This window comes from Syngnathus floridae, chromosome 16, assembly GCF_059516105.1.
Source record: "Syngnathus floridae isolate MCC-2025c chromosome 16, RoL_Sflo_1.0, whole genome shotgun sequence".
Lineage (NCBI taxonomy): Eukaryota > Metazoa > Chordata > Actinopteri > Syngnathiformes > Syngnathidae > Syngnathus > Syngnathus floridae.
In genome coordinates this window covers 2,143,854-2,163,277 of record NC_142428.1, presented here as the reverse complement: position 1 = coordinate 2,163,277, position 19,424 = coordinate 2,143,854, and the positions used below count along the sequence as shown (strand labels likewise).

Here is a 19,424-nt window from a genome sequence, read left to right as displayed (position 1 = left end):
TCACAGGTGACATCCAAGTCGTGTGTGTGTATTGTGCTTATGCAAGCGTCGCAAATGTGCACAACGGGCGTTCAATCATGCCTTTTTACGTGGATGCTTATGGAGGAACGTGTCAGCCGACGTCGGGTGCATGCTAATCCCGCCGTCCAAAGGCTTCAAAAGATGAACTTTGCTCTTCCTCTATATATGAAAGATCAACCTTGCCTGGAGCGCCGATAGCATGAAATATTGTCAGCATCCCCAAAGGAAGGCGTTGTTGGCGGGTGGGGGCGGGGTGGGACTTTCATCTGTGTGCTGCGTTCAAGGACAACAGTGTTATCCAGTTTGGAAGTGTATGAAACGAGCCAGTGTTGTCGCAAGGGTGTCGGGCAGCGGACGCGACTGTCACCCCGCCAAGCCGCGGCGGATTAAGCGCACGTAGCGAGCAGTTTGCCTCAAACCGATTGGTCCTGAAAGAATCAAAGGCTGGCCTATGTTTTCTGATCGTACTGCAAAATCGTTCCAGGAAAGTTTCGGCATCCCAATGCGTGTGGTCCAGTTGTTTTTGTCTTTGGGAAAGTCGTTTGAACTCATCGTGAGAGGAATCGGAATCAGGAACGATTAATCGTAGTACACATACAATTTTTCAGTATGGAAATCGTCCGTACTTGCGTAGGTTCGTATCGACCACCAAGGCCCAAAGTCGGCTGCTTCCAGTTCAAACGTGACCCGAACGATCAGAGCGATGGATTGAAACGGAAGAGAAACGTTTCTTAGAAGCTACAAAATTGTCTTGACGGTATGAAAGAGAATTCTTAGGAGCGGCTGCTTTTGATTCTGCACCATCTCGTCTGCGTAATGGCTCAATTGCAGTAAAAAATGACACCCGTTCTTCTGGTAATAACAGTTTTCATGTCAGGTGTGTCAGAACCTGAAATTATGTGAGGATGGCCAGAGGAAGGCTCTGAGGAGTGCCGATTCACTAACTGACATTGTCACCACACGCCTCCCGAAAACCGCAGTCCAAATCCGGGTCGCGACACCACCGTGCCAGTCTTTCACTTCCCTGTGACCAATGACATACTTGTCTTTCCCGTTCTCCGACAGAACGCCTTCCACCTGCAGATGTCGGCCCGCGTGCCTCCGTCGTCGCTGGGCAGCCTGCTGCTCGCCGTCCTGCAGGCGGGCGACGGGGACCACGGCGACGGCGGGGAGGACGGCGGCTGGCGAGGCGCGGCCGTGCTTTGCCCCGGTTGGGAGGAAGGCAGCAACGGTCTGCTGTCCCACCTGCAGAGCCACAGCGGGGCCGCCTGGCACCTGTGGAACGTGGTCAACCTGACCAACGGCGCTGGCGAGGAGAGGCGGGAGGACCAGAGGGAAGAAGAGGTCCTGCGAATCCTCTCCACACGTTTACTCCGGGCCGCCTCGCCCGTCTCCAGCGTCCTCCTGCTGGGCTCGGACCCCGAGTGCCTCTCTTCGGTGCTTCGGGCGGCCCAGCGGCTCGCCCCGTCGTTGCCGGCCCTGCAGTGGATCATGGGCTACCCGCTGTCGCCGGACTCCCTGCATACTTTGGGGGGCCCCCTGGGACTTCTGGCCTATGGGGAAGTGGGGCGCAAGCCTATCAGCTTCTACATTCGCGATGCGCTGCAGCTGATTGGCCGAGCCATCACGGTGGCCGCCGCGGCCAGGCCCGACTTGGCGCTGATACAGAACATGGTCAACTGTTACGATAAAGCCACACGACGGGAACCGCCTTCTTCGGGACGATATCTGTCCAGGTAAACCATTTCTCTTCGCTCCTGTAGATTCAAACGCGAGCTTCTGACAGCTCTAGTAGCACATATTAACATTTTCCACTTAAAGCCGAACAAAGCTGCCATGTTTACACAGTTCTCGGTCTTGATGCAACGTTGACGGGGAGATTGGTTTTTTTTCTTCTGAAGAAGGCACAATGGATGAAACGGCGTGTATCCTATCCTCATTTTTCCCTCCCTCTGAAGAAGGATTTGCATCAGAAGTGACGCCAGGGCCAGCTGAGCGTCTCATCAACAACATAATCACCAACCGGAGAGTCCCCATCGTCTACAGTTAAAGTGAGCACGGGGTCGTGCCAGAACAATTTTGATCAGGAGGCTCCGGGCTAGAACGAGTCGAGAGACTTACAAAGCAATATGAGCAGATGACTCGGCTGCCTCAAGTGCACCGGGACGCCCGTTGAGCCGTCCGTGGCGAAGACTACAAAATGACGAGACTTGACATTTACAACTTTCCGTGCTAGAATCAAAGGTGACGACGAGTAAACAAGAACCGGGAAAAAAAAAAAAAATCAGATGTCCCTAGCAGGGAAGGCAAATAATATAAAGCAAGAGATGAAGGTTAATTTGAAGGCCGAGGGGATGGGGCGGTCAAGGTACAACGGGGAGGGCAATGAGTCACCTCCTCAAGAATAAACTTATAGTCTTCAAAAGTGGAGAATGTTTGGCTCCGCTTCTACTTCAGCTGCCCGTAATAATCATAAAATACGCCGTTGTTTATTCCCGAGAGAGCATTAAAAGAGAAAATACACTCGTGAGGACGCGGCAAGCCGGGAGGGAAGGAAGAGAAACACAAATTAAGTCACAATGAAGTTGAAGCAGCCCTGCAAAAAAAATAAAAAAGCAATAAGGTTGATGGAGAAGAATCTGAAATTGCCGCCATCTCGCCGGACAGCGAAAGATTAAGAGGCCTGAAAACAAGCTCTGTCGGGAGTCTTCCTTAAGGGGAGTAAACTTTCCCTCCGGAGGAAGATGGAATGATAAGAGGGAGAGACGAATGCCTGAGACTCTCTTATGGAGTCATTACTTACCAGCGCCGCTTTGTTGACATTCAGTCTTGAGCGCCGCGACCGACCCGCCAGGTGCGATTGACGGGAAGCCATTCCTCTCGGACGCTGCCGGGGATGCTTAGTGACATGCCCCGGCGCATCGCCCCATCCATTAGGCCTGGCACAAAAACATACTATGACATTTGACGTTCAAAAGTGGGGAAAAATTTGCACAAAAAAAATCGGGCCCGGAGATCTGCACCCTGAAAAAATGAAAATCTGCACCCTGAAAAAACTGGAAAAAAAAACCCAACACAGAGATTTCATTCGGATGTCGCATTGAGGATAAGAGCGTGGCCCGCCTTGATGAATCATCTGTCTTTTAGTATATGATGATTCAGCCGCGCTATTACCAAGAGTGATTTCAACATCCCGGGCAGGGGAAGCACTCGCACTTTTATTGTCAAGCCGGCTGATGAGGAAACATAAGCGGCGGCCAACGACGATGACACCAGCTGCATTTGGGATCCGTTTTTTTTTTTGTGCAAGACAGATGATATAAATTGATTATCGCACCATCGGAGTAAATAATGATGGCGGCGGCAGCGGGGGGCGAGAAAGAAACTGTCGGAATTCACAAACGGAAGACTCGGAGCTGAGGTTAATGACCCGTGTGATCAATCTAATCTTTTTATTTCACAAAGCATATCTCATGCTTAATGGGGAGGGCATTACATTCCACGCACGTCGATTTTTCCACGGGAAAGTCCAAAACGAGGAAAGACGAGGTCATCTCCCACCGGGGATCTTCTGCAGGCCGTGCACGGTTCAGTGATGCGGTGATCCCTGCATTCTTTAACATTTCAACAACCGGGCCGTAGTGGCTCGACACCAATCCAGATCCGATCAAACGTGACTCAGACAGGTACGAATGGAGACGCCGCCCCTCCCGATGAAACGCAAGATGAAATTGCGCCGAGTCGGATTGCTCATCCTGATCTATTTCGTCCTGCGTGGAAGCCACCCATAGCAATAGCACTTTTTTCAATTCGGAGAAGACCCCGTACTGCTCCACATTAACTTTTAATTATGACTTTCCAGGAGATGCAATTCCCCCAACCGAGATGACTGTCGAAAGCTCCTCTATCAGAGCGTGGCCCGCTGCAATATCCTTTTTTAACCTTTTGATTGCCTTTTCCTATCCGTCATTTGCTTAAACTCGGATGTTTATTTTTTCCGGGAGCGAATGTTTCGCGCAACTGCCTGGCGGTTCTGATCTGGGGTTCTCGAGACTTCCAATGTGGTTCCTCCCACATCCCAATAAGTTCTTGGCGAAATGATTCCTGATTGAGACGTCCTTGGAATTGATTTTTGAGGACAAAGATGCTTTTCACATGCATATTAGCGTCATTAAAAAGTCTCAATTGGCCACAGATGTGATTGTTTGTAAACGTGACCCTCGGCTAAAGACAAACTCCAGCTCACCCGCATCCCTAATGAGGCTGAGCACGATGGAAAATAGATCTTTATTTCCCCCTGACACTTTCAACCGAGTCTGTTTAGAACGTCTCGCGATGTCCTTTTATGGATATGCGAGAATTTTCTCAGCTATCGAAAGGACGACTGAATTTCCCCATGGCGATAAATAAACAAACCATCGCCACCCGCTATATCAAAATTCATCACTCGTGTCGCCGCTATATAGAAAGTTTTTCAAGCGATCCATTTTTTAATGTAATTTTTTTTCTGTAAACATACTAGCAGTAATGCCCACCACACGTGGGAAATGAGAGCCGCAGTAGCCGTTGCATTTTTTCACTCGTTTATTGAACAACGGGAGAGCAATAAAACGCAAGCAACGTTATGTACAGTAACAGTCCAAAGTCTTTTTTTTTATTAGGTTGTGTTTTAATGTATTTGGAATCTGTTTAAAGTTTGTGGAAAGGGTAAGACAACAAAAATATATCTACAATCTGTGCCTTTAGGTTTTTCTCCAACACCTCCTTCACCGGTGCAACAGGCCTGATCCAGGTGGACGCTGACCTCTCCAGAGTTCTTTCCTCACAGCTCTTCCATGTCTGGAGCCTTAAGAGGGGCGCTTTGGGCCAGCCGGCCTGGGTGACTGTCGGTCAGTGGTCCCGAGGCAGGTTGGAGTTGGAAGGCGGTGTCCAGGGGCTGGTGGGAGGTTTCAGCAGCAGCCAGGGTCAAGGCCTCGGCGCCGGGGTGAGGGGAAGTGACGGTCAAGGGGATTTTAACCCCGGGGGACGCTGGAGGCCCGGGCTGTCTGTGGAGGGGCATCGTCTGCAGGTGGTCACCCTGGTGGAACACCCGTTTGTGTTTACCCGCGAGGTGGACGAGGACGGGTTGTGTCCCGCGGGACAGCTCTGCCTGGACCCCAGGACCAACAGGTCGGATGTGATACAAGGACTGTTCAACCAGTTGCATAACCCAAACGCATCAGCAGCAGATTGGGAAGGCAGTGGTAAGGCTGCCGTCAGTTGAATCGCTTTGCCTCATCAGAATTCACCTCGGGTCTTCCCGTCCGCAGGCCTTCCGGAAGATCTGCGGAAGTGCTGCTACGGCTACTGCATCGACCTGCTGGAGAAGCTAGCGGAGGACATGGGCTTTACCTTTGACCTCTACATTGTCGGGGACGGGAAGTACGGGGCCATGAGCGGCGGCGGCCGCTGGACGGGTCTGGTGGGCGACCTGAGGAGCGGCACGGCGGACATGGCAGTCACCTCGTTTTCCATCAACTCGGCCAGGAGCAGAGTCATAGACTTCACTTCGCCCTTCTACTCCACCAGCCTGGGCATCCTGGTACGGAAAGTATTTGTATTTCTACATTTCCGAGCGCGAGACGTTTCGAACACCTCCACCCCCGCCGCTTCATTTTACCCTTTGGCCCCTCTCATTCCACCAACAGAAGTTCATTAGCGAGTGAATAATTAGTTTCGCTTTACGCCGGGCCTATTAATTATGGAAATTCCAAAAACGAGCGGCAGTTTAAGACGCCGTAACGGCTCAGGGAGGCGAGCCCGGAGACACGCCGCCGTTATTCGTTTGATTTGTTAACATCTCCCCGTGCGGCTGACACGCTGCGATGTATAATATGATCTGACGGTAGGGTCCCATTTCGGAATAAAGGCTCATCTGCCTGTAAGAAAAGCAACAAAAAAGACCTCCCTACCCCTTCCAGAGTCGTCATATCGTGTAAAATGGAAAACCGTGGATGGGTTTTACAAGCTAATTATGGCTGGCTGTGTTTACCGACAAGACACCTCAGGCTGCTGGTAAAAATATGAAGCAGATAGTGAAACGACTCTCTCAAGGATTTCGGAGAAAAATGGTGCACAAAGTTAGACGTGTTACTCCGCTATTTTACAGCCCAGTGAGCACTACTGCATTTGCAGAGACTCTGCCAAAACGCAATCCCTGCCAAGGAACGAGTTAAAACATGAGAATAAAAACTCACAAAAGCTTTTTTTTTCCCAGGTGCGTAGTCAGGACACCGCCGCCCCCATCGGCGCCTTCATGTGGCCCCTCCACTGGTCCATGTGGGTGGGCATCTTCGTCACGCTGCACCTCACCGCCCTCTTCCTCACCTTGTACGAGTGGAACAGCCCCTTCGGCATGACCCCCCACGGGCGCAACAGGGTTCGGGTCTTCTCCTACTCCTCCGCCCTCAACCTGTGCTACGCCATCTTGTTTGGCCGTACCGTGGCCACCAAGGTAACATTGCAATCATTTCCTTGATGGATGGGAATTTTGTTTTCAAGCGGCTGGGAGCTGAGGCAATAGGACAAAAGCAGTTAAGGTAATTCGGGAGAGGATTTAGGGGACTTTTTGCGACCGAAAAAATAACCGGGGAGCAAAGAAGATTGATTGAGGGAGAGCTTGGACGTTAGGCAGTGATGAAGTAAGGAGCCACGGGGAGGATAATGCAAGGGTAAGTGTCTCCACGGAGATTGGAAGAGTTATGACCGGCGTGATTGGGATGGATGAAGTTGAGAGGGGCGAACGGAGTGGAGGTCAACTCTCCAAGAGAAAGTTTCAGACAGGCGAGGATCCAGAAACAAAGAGGAGAACATGACCAACCACATTGGGTTTTGAGGTTAATCGGCGAAGCGGAGATGAGGAACTGACCCGGGAGGGACCAATTTTCTTGAAAATGTATCACGGTTATGATTTACCGGCAATGTTCCCTGACAGATTTGAGGCTGAAGTGAATAAAACATTGCAGTTCCTAAAAATGAGCACTTGTGAGAAAGGTGGCTAATGTAAAACTTGATTCACTTCAGTCCCTCAAAGGTCGGGCCAGAGTCCTCTTGACATGACCCAATTGTCTGTCTCGTTAAGATCTTCGGGCATATCAACCTGAAAGGTATTTTCATGGTAGAGAAGCTTTCAACCAGGTCACGTAGACTTCGGACTCGCCTCTAAGTTGTCCTGGGAGCACCTCGGTACCCTTCAGAGACTTTGACTTCTAAGCGCAGGAAATTTGATGACTAACCAGATAATTCTCGTTCAAATCTCATCACTCCGGTCTCGGTATGTGAACCTCGCCGAACGCAAGGTCGTTTTCAACCCCTGTTTATCTGTCTGGAAAGAAATATAATGCCCCTTCGCAAATCCTAAAATACAACATCAATGTCCATCGCCATCATAATACCGTCTCGACAGAAAAGCTCGCAAATGACTCGGGGATGAACGGCAAGAGGAGCCGAATTATTAGGGAGACCTTCGCCTAATTGAAAGGTCGAGGCTTTGATCCTCGCTGATGAACAGATTTGCCCCCATTAGCAGTCCCGCTTCCCAGGGAACACATCTCATCGCACTGCATCTGAGCCAAACATTCACTTTCTTCGCGAGCCCGTCATGAAAAAGCTGCCAAGGAATGCTTTTAAATCCAATTAGCTGCTGTAACTTACACTTTCACTTTGGACTTCAAACAACATTGGAACATTTGAGCCCTGACTTTGGCTGTGCGAGCCCAAGGGCATTTTAATGTCATTTCAGTTGACAGCAGAGGGGGCTGTTGAGTGAAATAGCTTCTCTTACACGAGGTGGATTTTAATTGGTGGAATAAATGATTGGTTTTCAGAGGTGGGCGTAAAGTACACAGTAGCCGCTCATGTTTCCGAGGCGCTTCCTTCTAAACAGCTCCCCGTTGTTGGATTTGCTTTAATACGCCCGGCCATCTTTTTTTCAATTAACTTAATTGGGTGCTAATGTGGCCGTTGTAAAGAGGCTACAGAGCTTTAAGTGTGCAACTCAACTTGTGTCAATACTTCAAGTGTCCTTTGAAGAACAAAACTTGGTCCTCACTTTTTTTTTATATGGTGCCACGTTGCCCTTCCCGTCTTCAGACCCCTAAATGCTGGACGGGCCGCTTCCTGATGAACCTGTGGGCCATCTTCTGCCTGCTGGTGCTCTCCAGCTACACGGCCAACCTGGCCGCCGTCATGGTGGGCGAAAAGACCTTCGAGCAGGTGTCGGGAATCCACGACGACAAGGTTAGACTCGAAACGACTTTGTGTTGTCGTTGAGGTCACCAATGTGATATTTTTTTTTTTTTTTGGCGCAGCTGCACCATCCGTCGCTGGGCTTCCGGTTCGGCACGGTGCGGGAAAGCAGCGCCGAGGATTACATGAAGAAGAGCTTTCCCGAAATGCACGACTACATGCGGCGCTTTAACCAGCCCACCACCCCTGAGGGCGTGCGGATGCTCAAGTAAGGCCAAATTGTAAAACGCTATCACGTCGGCATCACAATTCAAAGCGCTTTTTTATTCTTCTATCAACAAGCAAACAAAGATGTCACGCCTCCTTAATGGAAATCTTTATTTAAAAAGCGACACATGCAAAAAAAAAAGCTTGTGCAAAGTTTGCCCTTGATCCTGGATGAGAACGGCAACGTTGTGTACAGATGAGTCTCTCCGATTGCCCAAACATAAGAAACAAACAAATCTCACCTCCAAGCGGGGACAAGGTGAAGACTGCACAAATGATCAACTCGGAAAGTTGCTTCAAGAAGCGAGAGGAAAAAAAGGTTATCGCTGAGTTCACTCAAATGGTTCAATGAAATTATTTCAGGTTTACTGCATTAATTGAGATGCCCTCGCTGGAACGATAACGGACCTTCCAAAAAAAAAACAATTAATTAACTGAAAGCTCACACAAAAAGTGGAACTTTGGAAAGTAGCAACACGAGCAAAAGTACGAACCCTTTAAATTGTTTTCAGGTCTTTATCATCAGCATATTTAGATATGATTAAGATCAACCTGTTCTTGATTTATCGCGGCTGATCCCGATAATTGTAAAATTCCAATAATTGATTAATCGCCAATTAATGTGCTTGTATATGTAATTTTTGCCAATTTTAAAAAAGCGAATATTTTCCAATTAATCGGTCAATTTTGTCCGATTGGCCAATAAAATGTTCAAAAATACATTTGACCCAACTGTAACTTGATTTTTTATTGATAAGTTGGACGAAGTGAGTAAAGTTTAGCAACTTGTTGACAGAAGACGAGAACCTACACAGGTCGATCGAATGTCCGCACTGCGTTTGAGTGGGAAAAAAGAGACGAGAAAAATGAAGAAAACACAATCGGTTCTTCGAGGACAACAAGTCCCCCGGTCCGGACCTTAAGACAAGGAGGAAATAACCATCACAGGCTTCCATCCTCCATTTTATGCGCACCACCAAGGTGAAGCATCGGGTAGCACCCGCTGGTTTGTGTTTATGTCTCAGAAGAAGAACCCCCCCCCTCCCCTCCATGTTTCTTTGCACCTGACAGGCCTCACTAGAGGTAAACAATAAAACACTGCTGCTCTGCAAGCACAGCAGAAAAAAAAAAAAAACTCTGGAAAGTCAGCCTTTTGTCTGGCGGTAAACATTGGCAAACTTGAAGGACGATTGAAATTTTGCGATTTTCGGGGATCTGACTCGACCCACGCGCGACCTCCATCGTTGTCACATGAGCCGAAAAGTACTTGATGTTATATTGACAAAATAAACTTGTTGAACCTTTATACACATTATGACAAGATGTCTTTGAATAATACATCTTTTGAAAAAAAAACCCTTTTATATTGGTTCATTTGTGTTTTTGTTGTTGAAAATTGCATATTGGAAGACGTAACATAATCCCGTGGACACACAAAAACCGCTTAGCGAGCTTATGAGAAATGTAAACGTGGGCTTTCATGTTGTTGTCCTTTCCGTAATAATTGTTTCCTCCTCAGCCTGCGTCTGGGCCACGTTTGGACGCTTGAAATCCACTTTGTTGCGCTGACACTTATCTCCAGCCGCCTGTTGTTCGGCGGCAAAGAGGAGCGCTCTATAATTAGAGGTCAATTAGGTTCAGGAGGATCAATAAGAGGAGGAGAAGAAGACGAGTGTTTGGCAGCGCGGCCAAAGTCTTATCGGGCTGCCACAGAGGCTGGCAGCTTAGCTAAATGATTTACGTGTTTACACGAGGATGCACTTAATGGCGTCCGCTTTGTAGTTAGGTTTTTAGTCCGGCTACGTTTCGAGACGTCTCATGTCAAATTCATATGATGCCTTTGTGGGCCGGATGATTCGATTTTTCACTCCAATATCTCATTGAAAGATTTTTTTTTTGAATTAATCGATTTTCATGTGTGTGTAAGGACGGATCCTCCCAGTCTGGATGCCTTCATCATGGACAAAGCCCTCCTAGATTTCGAGGTGTCCATCGACGCAGACTGTAAGCTGCTGACGGTGGGCAAGCCATTCGCCATTGAAGGTGAGCTCCAAACACAAACATTATTTTTCTTTATTTTATTTTATCATAATATTATTTATTGTATATTATTATTATTTTATCTCTATTCATTTTCTTTATTTATTCTAATTTTTTTGTAATTTTCAACACACATTTGAATTCGATAGTCATTTGGGTGGAGGGCAAAGATTTGTTCTCCTATCCAATCAGTATATGGATTTATAAGGGATGATTTATTTCTTACATACAGCATGCCTCCAAGAATGTGGGTCAACACACACAGTACACACACACACACACACACGATAAGTAATGTGTCCATGTTGGGGCAGGAGCTGCACATTATTCATCGACACACACGTGTTCTATGACCACGGGCCACCTCTGTCGAGCAGCACGCACCTTGACGTATGCACACCACACACACACACACACACACACACACGCGAATGGTGAGGATCAAATAGTACGTTATCTCCGTGAGTGGCAGTAGTGATTCACCGCATGAACTTGTACTGCAGGCTAAAAGTACGTGGGCATCATCTATTATTCATCTGCAATGTCCAGAATGAAAGAGCGGGTGACCTCTTTGGCAGGGGTCATCCTCTACCGTAGCTTGACGTCATTCAGGTTTTTTTTTTTCAGGGAAAGTAAATGCTTGTAACTTTGTAGAGAAGACTGGCAGATTTGAAAACAACTATAGTGATGCATAACCACCAGTAGATGGCAGCAGTGCCCCATTTTAACCCCGTTGGCTTTCGCAATGTGGTCTCGGCGTCGCGTAAGGCTTTTTCCCAGCAAGCGCCGTCACTGGACTTGATTAACCGCTTAAAAAGGCATACAAGGACGGGAAGGGGGGGCGCAGGGATTACACCGTAAACACGAGCGAGAGAACAATAAAGCGCAAACCTGGCGGAGGCGCTGGAGATGCGGGCCGCCTTTCATTTGAGTGATAAAAGAGGCGCCCGGCGGAGTCGCCTAATCAAGACAAACCTTCACCTGGAGCAGGAGAAGCGAGAGCTCGGAAGGTGACGACACGGCCGGAATTAATGCTATGATTCGTGCTTGCTGCTCAAAGACGGCGGACTATCGCTCCTCGACCCCCCCCCCCCCACTGCTAGGCCGCCAACAGGCCCATTAATTATGTTGCAACAAGCAGACCATCGTGGCCCTTGTTGATTTTTTTAGGGGCCGCTGTTGATCAGGCCGCTCACGTCTCGTCCACTGACGACTTTTAAAAGTTGAATAAAATGCAATTTGGCCTATCGGTAACTACTTTGGAAAGTTTGAATGTAGGATGCATCAGGGAAACAATCTTCGGTGTTTAATTGTCTGCTGATGTTCACGTGAAGGTTGCTCAGTTGGAGTCTGACTTTAAAAAACGGCCGCGTAAAACCCAGCAGAGCGATACAGTCCCCGTTCCCAAAACAATTATGAGATGATGTAAGATGATATGAAGAAGTATGGCGGCGATGTTGCTCTGCAAGTTGATAGTCGCAATAAATCATCGCCACGCCCCGTTTGGAGATAAAAAAAAATGAATGGCGCTGTCTGGCCGTCAGCGCCTTCCTTTTAAGTGCTTCCTGATACTCGGGCGTCATCGATAAGCTGTCGGCGACGTGAGCAGAAGCGCAACGGCGGCCTCGTTTACGAACGGCTGTCTTTGCCGGCCGCTGCGAGACATTTCATTAGGGACAGCTGCACCATTTGATGGAGCCGATTAGTCGACATGACGTAAACGTGGACACGATCCAGCAAGAAATGACTGCGTCAGTCTGAGAGGTGTTCTTAATAATTTGACACGTGTTCTTCCCCCGTTAGTGAGGCCGCTGATGAGTCTTAAGGGACATTTCTGCGGCTTTTATGCTCCATAAGGAACGACGTCTCGCTCGCGTTCCATCATTTGTTCAATTAATGGCCGCGCCGAGGCTGATGGCGATTACGGCGACGCGGGAGGAGGAGACGCCACCAGACGAAGCGAGCGGGAGATAAGAGTGCCAGGAGAAGGAAAAAAAAAAAGAAAGCCAGGGAATGATGAAGATGAACATCAGACTTAAGATGCAAGCAGAGGACGCCGCACACTGTGGCTGGCAAAACGTGTTCCCAGCCAGCAGACAGCTGTTAATTATTTAATATTTTATCTGGTGTAGCTCACACAGGTTGACGCCAGATGCCGTTCATCAGTGGACCATCGCCAAAAGGTCATTCCGCACTTGTTTGAATCTGAGAAAGTGGGCGGGGCTCCAAAAAGCGCCATCTTTCTTACCACTTGCAGTTTGTCTTCAGTGTCGTAGTATAGCGGAAAAACAAAATGGCGGCGAAGCTTAGCACTGGCAGGTTTGCATGCTTCCAGAAAAGGCCACCGTGTTGTACTGACCTCCCGAGTGTGTGCGCTCGCGCGCGTGGACTCAACACACTTGCTTGCAAAGTGCTCGATTTGGATTCCGGCTGAAGCCTCGCGAGCCAATAAATCTTATTTCAGAGAGCATCTGCCCTTTAGCTAATTGAGGCCGCCCGACTGACCGCTTTTGTTTCACGGGAACCACCGCAGCGGGCCTCCATCCACATGGCTGTCACGCGCTGCCAGAGAATCGCTGGACACACGTCAAACAACAGTTGACCTCCACCAAGGCTGAATAATTCGCTCCCGCTGTGTTGTGCAAAAGTCTTAGGTCACTGTTGCATGACTATAATGAGCAAAGGAGAACACAGGAGAGCCAAGGTCAAACTGTCAAAAGACCTGGAACACTTTGTGACATGGCAAGAACAAGTCCAGGCAAAAGTCCAGACCAAATCAAGGCCAATATATCAAAAGCCAAGACAAGACTTTGAGGGCTAGAGGCAGACTTTCTGAGACGAGACCAGGACCTGAAGGGGCTGAAACTGAGTCATGACTTAGTCTTTGAGGGTTTGGACTGAGTTTTGAAAAATCAAGACCAAGGCTTTGAGGGACTGATACTGAGTCAAGACCAGGTTGGGGATTAAGATTAAGACTAAGGCCAGTTGAGACCAAATCAAAGATAAGACTTGAATGAATCCAGACCAAAACATTGGAGATCCAGTCCTCTTAATCTTGTTTTGCATGCTTCTCTTCCAGGCTACGGCATCGGCCTGCCGCAAGGTTCACCTCTGACCCGCAACGTGTCCGAGTTCGTCAGCCGCTACAAGTCTGACGGCTTCATGGACATGCTGCACGACAAATGGTACAAAGTGGTGCCCTGCGGGAAGCGCGTCTTTGCCGTCACTGAGGTAAGCGGGCAGGATGACGGCGGCGGCGCTGATGGCGGACTCGAGCCGTCATCTTCGTGCTCTGCGTTTTAAAACGACACGTCTCGAAATAATCCTCCCTTTGGGACGCCAGCTCACTGTCACACACAAACACACTGCCGCACAATGACATGGGCACGCTCCTCCATTATGTTGTGTATTCAGAGCATCGATATTGTTTCGCAGTAGTCGTAATGTTGGCGACATTGATTCGACAAATCTGACTGGATGAGAAACGTAAACTCGACTTTGAAAACTGAACCTCCAACAACTGCTCCTCCCTTTCGGAGACGAAGGTTGTTGTTGGGGCTAATTTCGTAACAATTTAGTGCCACGTTGCCCTCTGGATGGAGAAAACCTTAAGCACCTGGCTGAGAAAATGTCCGCGTCAGCACGCGGCTAATTGCACAGCCAGCATGGCAGAGGCGTCGCACATATTATTATTATTAGCTCGGTGACGGGAACCTGATGAGAGCACTTTAGAAGATGCCGCCGACCCATAAAGGTGTCACACAAGGCGAGCAGGTGCGTGTGTGTGCGCTTGAGGTTCGCAAGTCAAGACCAACCTTAAATGCTCCCTCCAGACGCTCCAGATGGGCATCCAGCACTTCTCGGGCCTGTTTGTGCTGCTGTGCATGGGGGTGGGCGGCGCCTTGCTGACCTTGGCGGGTGAGCACACCTTTTATCACCTGGTCATCCCGCGCCTCCGGAACAGACACACGCTGCAGTACTGGCTACACACCAGCCAGGTGAGTACACACACACGCTTGTGCAAGTACATCAGCCTCTGCAGTTATTCTTTAAGGTAAAACGCGCCCTCTACTGTCATAAATCTGGTATTGCAACTCCTATTTTCTCTGATTGATGATCTGTCATTGATGGAATGATAATTGGCACATTCTTGAGGAGTTTTTTTTTAAATGTGATCATTATTTTCTTTATTTTCTTGGTGTCTAATCTTTTTTACTGATGATATATTTTCTTATGTAAGTGCTATGGTGGTACGCCACAGCCACAAAATCAACAAAATGGAGATTGGCTTGTAAAAGTCACGCATGCCCCGCCATTTAATGAGAAGCCTTTGGCAGTAGGTTGGAGTTATTATTAGTAATTTAGCAGTAACAAGAACATCAAGGCTTCTTGCCCCCCCCCCTACCCCCCCCAAAAAAGGGCAACCCCTCAGGGCAGCCTGCAGCAATCATCCCATAATCTGCTCAAATATCAAAGCATCACATCTGATGTCTCAAGTGAAACGCTCCCGTGTCTGTTCCTGCGCGTGTAGAGGAAAGCTGCCACGTCGCATCTCCACGTGTTGGAGCTCGACTTATCTCCCTAGGTAATGTGATGTAAATGAAGAGCGGACGTCTTGAGTCGTCACATTTAAGGCTGCGTGACCGGAATAATGGCTCTTCATAAATTCATCTCTTGATTCATCTCGGAGCTGATGAAGTGATCAGTCTTCCATTGTTAAGCCTCTCTTGACAATTTTCTCCTATGAGGCCAAATTAATTTTTGGAGTGCACTTATTTCAAGGTATTGGCAAAGGATGTCGATACCAGACACCGAAATCTGTCATTGAAAAATTCCTCCTCACCAGTAGTTGGCGCTATGTGCCAGTGTAATCGGCCACCTTTAGAATTTTCAGAACATTCAGCCCCCCAACTTGCTCGCCCAAAAAGACATCAGGAAATCGGACATTTTGGTTTGGTGAGGCTATTTATCATTCCAGCAGTCCTTCAAAAACAAACTTGTCCTCGAGATTTTGACTGGTCCCAAATTTCAAGCACGTCTGGCAGCCAAATGAATGCAGCAAAGATTTTGAGATTTGTGTCATTGTGTGTGAGCGTAGCGAGGTGGTCGCAATAAATCAACAAATCCGTCAGCGCTGCAAGGTCAGACAAGCTTTGATATTGTCTTTTGTTTTGATTATTTTCCTTTTTTTATTTGTTTTGCCATTTTCCAGAAAATTCATCGAGCTCTCCACACGGCGTATGAGGACGAAGGTAAAGAGCTGACGGGGCTTGAACAAAGGTAAGTTTTGCTTGACGCGAAACATAATATTCCAAGATGGCGGCTAAACCCTGGTTTCTTGAAACAAGTTGCAACTTAATACGAACTTCAATCAGTTTTTGCGATATGGTTCTTCTATCTAACTTGGACTCTTCCTGTCCTCAACCAGCGCCTCCTCTTGCATCTCGGACAACTGTAGCCTGCATAGGAAGCAGCATCAGCAGGCTCCCCCGCCGTCCCCCCCTAAATCCCTCCCCGCCTCCAGCGGCAGCTCCTCGTCGCCGTCCCACGAGCCCAAGGAAAAGCGGGTGCACTTTGACCTGGACACCCTCCACAGCTACCGGCTGCGCACCCACACCGCCTCAGTGCGGGGACGCCCCGGCATGGTGGGCCGGCCCGGGCTGGGCCTTGGCGGCTTGGGTCTCCCCAGCCTGGGGAATCTGGGCCTCCAAGCCAACGGAGGGCCCGTCTCGGCGCTGGCATCCGCGGGTTTGGTACTCTCTCCTTTGGGGGCGAGGGGCGGACAGACCAGCCTGTGGGAAGGGGAGCTGCAGGAGCTCCAGGAGAAGATCGAGATCTTTCGAAACCAGCTGAGGGAGGCGCTGGCCAGGAGGGCGGAGATCCAGACCAGCCTGGAGCGGGAACGCAGCGGAGCGGTACGTCGGGACACTAGCCTGGAGCGGGAGCGGGACCGGCTGCGGGTCCAAACCATCAGCACAGACAAAAGCAGCGCCCCTCAGCCCGACAGAACCGGACAGACTCTCAACAACCAGCCTCAGCAGGTCATTCCCGGGAACCTCGCACTCGGGAACATCGGCCCGCTGAACACAATCAACAGCCTGGACCGAGGGCGAGCCCCCCAGCTCCGTTCGGTTCCCCTCCCGGCGGAGGATCGGACCGGCCAGTCGCGTGCCGCCTCTTCCGCCAGTTTGGACCGAAGTCGGTTCGGCCAGCTCGGCACCGCGCAATCGGCCCGGAACACTCTGAGCCTCGACCGGCAGAAGGCGAGCCTGACGCGCGTTCTCAGCACTTTGGACAGGACAAGATCCAGCCATTCAGACGCAGGGGGCGGGGCTTGAGATTAGTTGAGGTCGTCTCCGCTGGAGAAAACGTGCATAGCCGCGGGAAGACAGGCACGATTCATTAAAAATATTAACAGCGGACTCATTTCTACATTTTATTTGTAAAGATGTTTCGATGCTGTCAAACGTAATACAGTATTGTCATTCAGCTCTGCATTTGACCGCTAGAGGGCGCTCTTGCCCTTCTTCCCACAGCTATGGGGACCTTTTAAAGTGACTGAGGACAATGGAGAAGCAATCTATTTTTCAAGAGGGGAAAAAAACAAGGCCTTTGTGGATTCCTTCAGTCCATTTTCCGCTGATCATGTGCAATACCACTGCAGTCCTACCACTTCCACGTTTGGATCCGAGGACATCCCTCCAAGGCTTTTCAAAGTGGAGAAGCGGTGCAGCTCGTAACTGACAAGGACGAGAATATATTTTACACTTTACGACAAAAGCGCTCCGTACTAAAACGTTGACGCGAAATACGTTTCATCCATCCACTTATAGACAAATTGTAACCACATTTATAGAGATTTTATGATATGGACCATTCCATGTTTTGAAATAAACATTTATATACATACGAAAGGTGCCCGCTATCTCACTTTTGAGTTTTCGACTTTGTATCCGCAACATCTGTGCGATGCTCGGTGGAATTCTACCGAAGGACGTGACCGCAATTCATGTCCCCGTGATAGCATGCAATGCAGACGCCATTTTGAAAGTGTCCTATGTCTGTTTTTTGTTGTTTGTGTGTTTTGCATATTCATCACCTAATGAGGACAAATGCTTCCACATTCATGCGGCGTGGGGACCAAAACACAAATTGCAAGAAATATCCCAACAGGATTGTCTTCAGGTATTTACGGCAATAAGAGGGCAAAGGTTAATTTACATTCTCAGTGTGTTTTTGTGAATTAATTTTCCTCATTGTTTGAAAACAAATGTTGGAGACATCTACACTGGTGTGGGGACCTCAAGTCTGGCGACCTAAAATGTTTAGCATTAGCATTAGCATGATGTTGTAATGGCAGCTTTTTCCCACCAGGTGTCGCCCAAGCAATGTGTGTTTTCTTAACCTGCTCATCGTAGCAATTGTGCAGTAATTGGGGACCAGAGTGTGTGTGCTGTGCATCGGGCAAGCTTGTGTGTGATTTAGTGTCCTACTTTACATTTAAAGTGCAGATGATTATTCGCTGATACGGCCCATTGGCCCCTCGTCCCTGTTGTGTTGTGCTTGTTGTCATGTGACAAACAATGTGGGGACTTTGTGAGTGTGTTAGGTGGCCCTGCACAAGGGGACACATTTACAAGGCAATTGCAAAATGTTTGTTACACACTCACAAAATTGCAGCATGTTCCTGTGAAGTGTGTGTGATCTTGTTTTCTTAGATTGATTGAGATGAAACTAATATTAATTGTCATGAATTTCCTAAGTTTCATGCTAATGCCCTGCAAACGCTTACATTAGGAAACGGGATGTGTGAGCCGCAGTCGAGAGTAATTTTAATCAAAATTATGAATCCCCCAATGTACAGCTCCCCCTCCGGCGGAACCCACATCCACAACCAATTACTCTTGAAATTGGCTCAATGGGAAAGCGGGCGGCTCTGGCAACTAGATATGTTTTATTTATATGTTATATGTATCTGCCTTTAGCAAGGCAAAGCTTACTTTTGATTGGCATTCAGGAGCACCCCCACGTCTCATATGTTGCCTTCGTCTGGTAGGTAAACAGCGGTGATGACTTTATTAGCTCTGACCAGCTGTGACCAAGCAGAGGCTCTTATTGGATGTGTATTTGCTAAGGTGGGGGCTGCAAGGGTGTGTAGGAGACCTCATGACCCCCCATCCCACCCCCGCCCCTTCTCAGAGAAACTCCCTGGCAACCACAGGCAGGATAAATGTGGCGCCCCCATTCATAGTGCGGGGGTGCTTTTTTTTTTTTTTTTTTTTGGAGTAGTGTCTTGAAGCACTTGGGAACGTGCAGATATTAGCATCCCGTCTGGCGATGTGTGTGGGAATGTGTCACACACTCCAGTTGTAACACTGATGCACTAACCATGTGGATGTCTTGCAAACATGTTTCATTTTTAAACGACCAGATCCATACCAGTTTTCTATTTTATGTTTGCTATAGATCATCCATCCGTCCCGTATCGACGCCGTTTTGCTCTCGCTTACTCTTCTACGCATTTTTAATTAAATCGCTGCTCTGTATGGAATATAAAAGTCCTACCAGAGCCCAAAACTAGCAGATTTGTCCTTAACATCACTGTTCCTGATGACTCCTGCAGAAAAGGGGGTCCACGTTTTCTCTGTGGTGCACGTGGACACGCCCTTCAGGTACCGACAACGCACACACATGCATGTGCATTGCTTCTATTGATGAGAGCGTGTCTTCATCCTCCTCTTCATCCCACGCTTGTACCTCCCTCTGCCACCCTCCCCTTTTTTTTTTGTCTCATGGAAGGAGAAGAAGTGTGGAGCAGACTGTCTCCTCCCCCCACCATCAGCGCACCACTCTCTCCTCCCCCTTGCACC

The 19,424-nt window shown here is 48.7% G+C and overlaps 1 protein-coding gene across 1 annotated transcript in view; it reads left to right on the top strand.

Moving 5' to 3' along the window:
- grin3ba (glutamate receptor, ionotropic, N-methyl-D-aspartate 3Ba) overlaps window positions 1–17,468 on the top strand; it is a 45,182-nt gene extending 27,714 nt beyond the window's left edge. Inside the window, exons 2-12 of the mRNA XM_088400105.1 lie at window positions 1,087–1,757; window positions 4,768–5,264; window positions 5,331–5,602; window positions 6,278–6,514; window positions 8,152–8,298; window positions 8,370–8,515; window positions 10,442–10,557; window positions 13,634–13,785; window positions 14,388–14,552; window positions 15,767–15,834; window positions 15,983–17,468. Of these exons, the coding sequence (XP_088256231.1) occupies window positions 1,087–1,757; window positions 4,768–5,264; window positions 5,331–5,602; window positions 6,278–6,514; window positions 8,152–8,298; window positions 8,370–8,515; window positions 10,442–10,557; window positions 13,634–13,785; window positions 14,388–14,552; window positions 15,767–15,834; window positions 15,983–16,892 (3,381 nt within the window). The 3' untranslated portion in view covers window positions 16,893–17,468. The remainder of the gene's footprint in view (window positions 1–1,086; window positions 1,758–4,767; window positions 5,265–5,330; window positions 5,603–6,277; window positions 6,515–8,151; window positions 8,299–8,369; window positions 8,516–10,441; window positions 10,558–13,633; window positions 13,786–14,387; window positions 14,553–15,766; window positions 15,835–15,982) is intronic.
- Window positions 17,469–19,424: the final 1,956 nt, after the last annotated feature.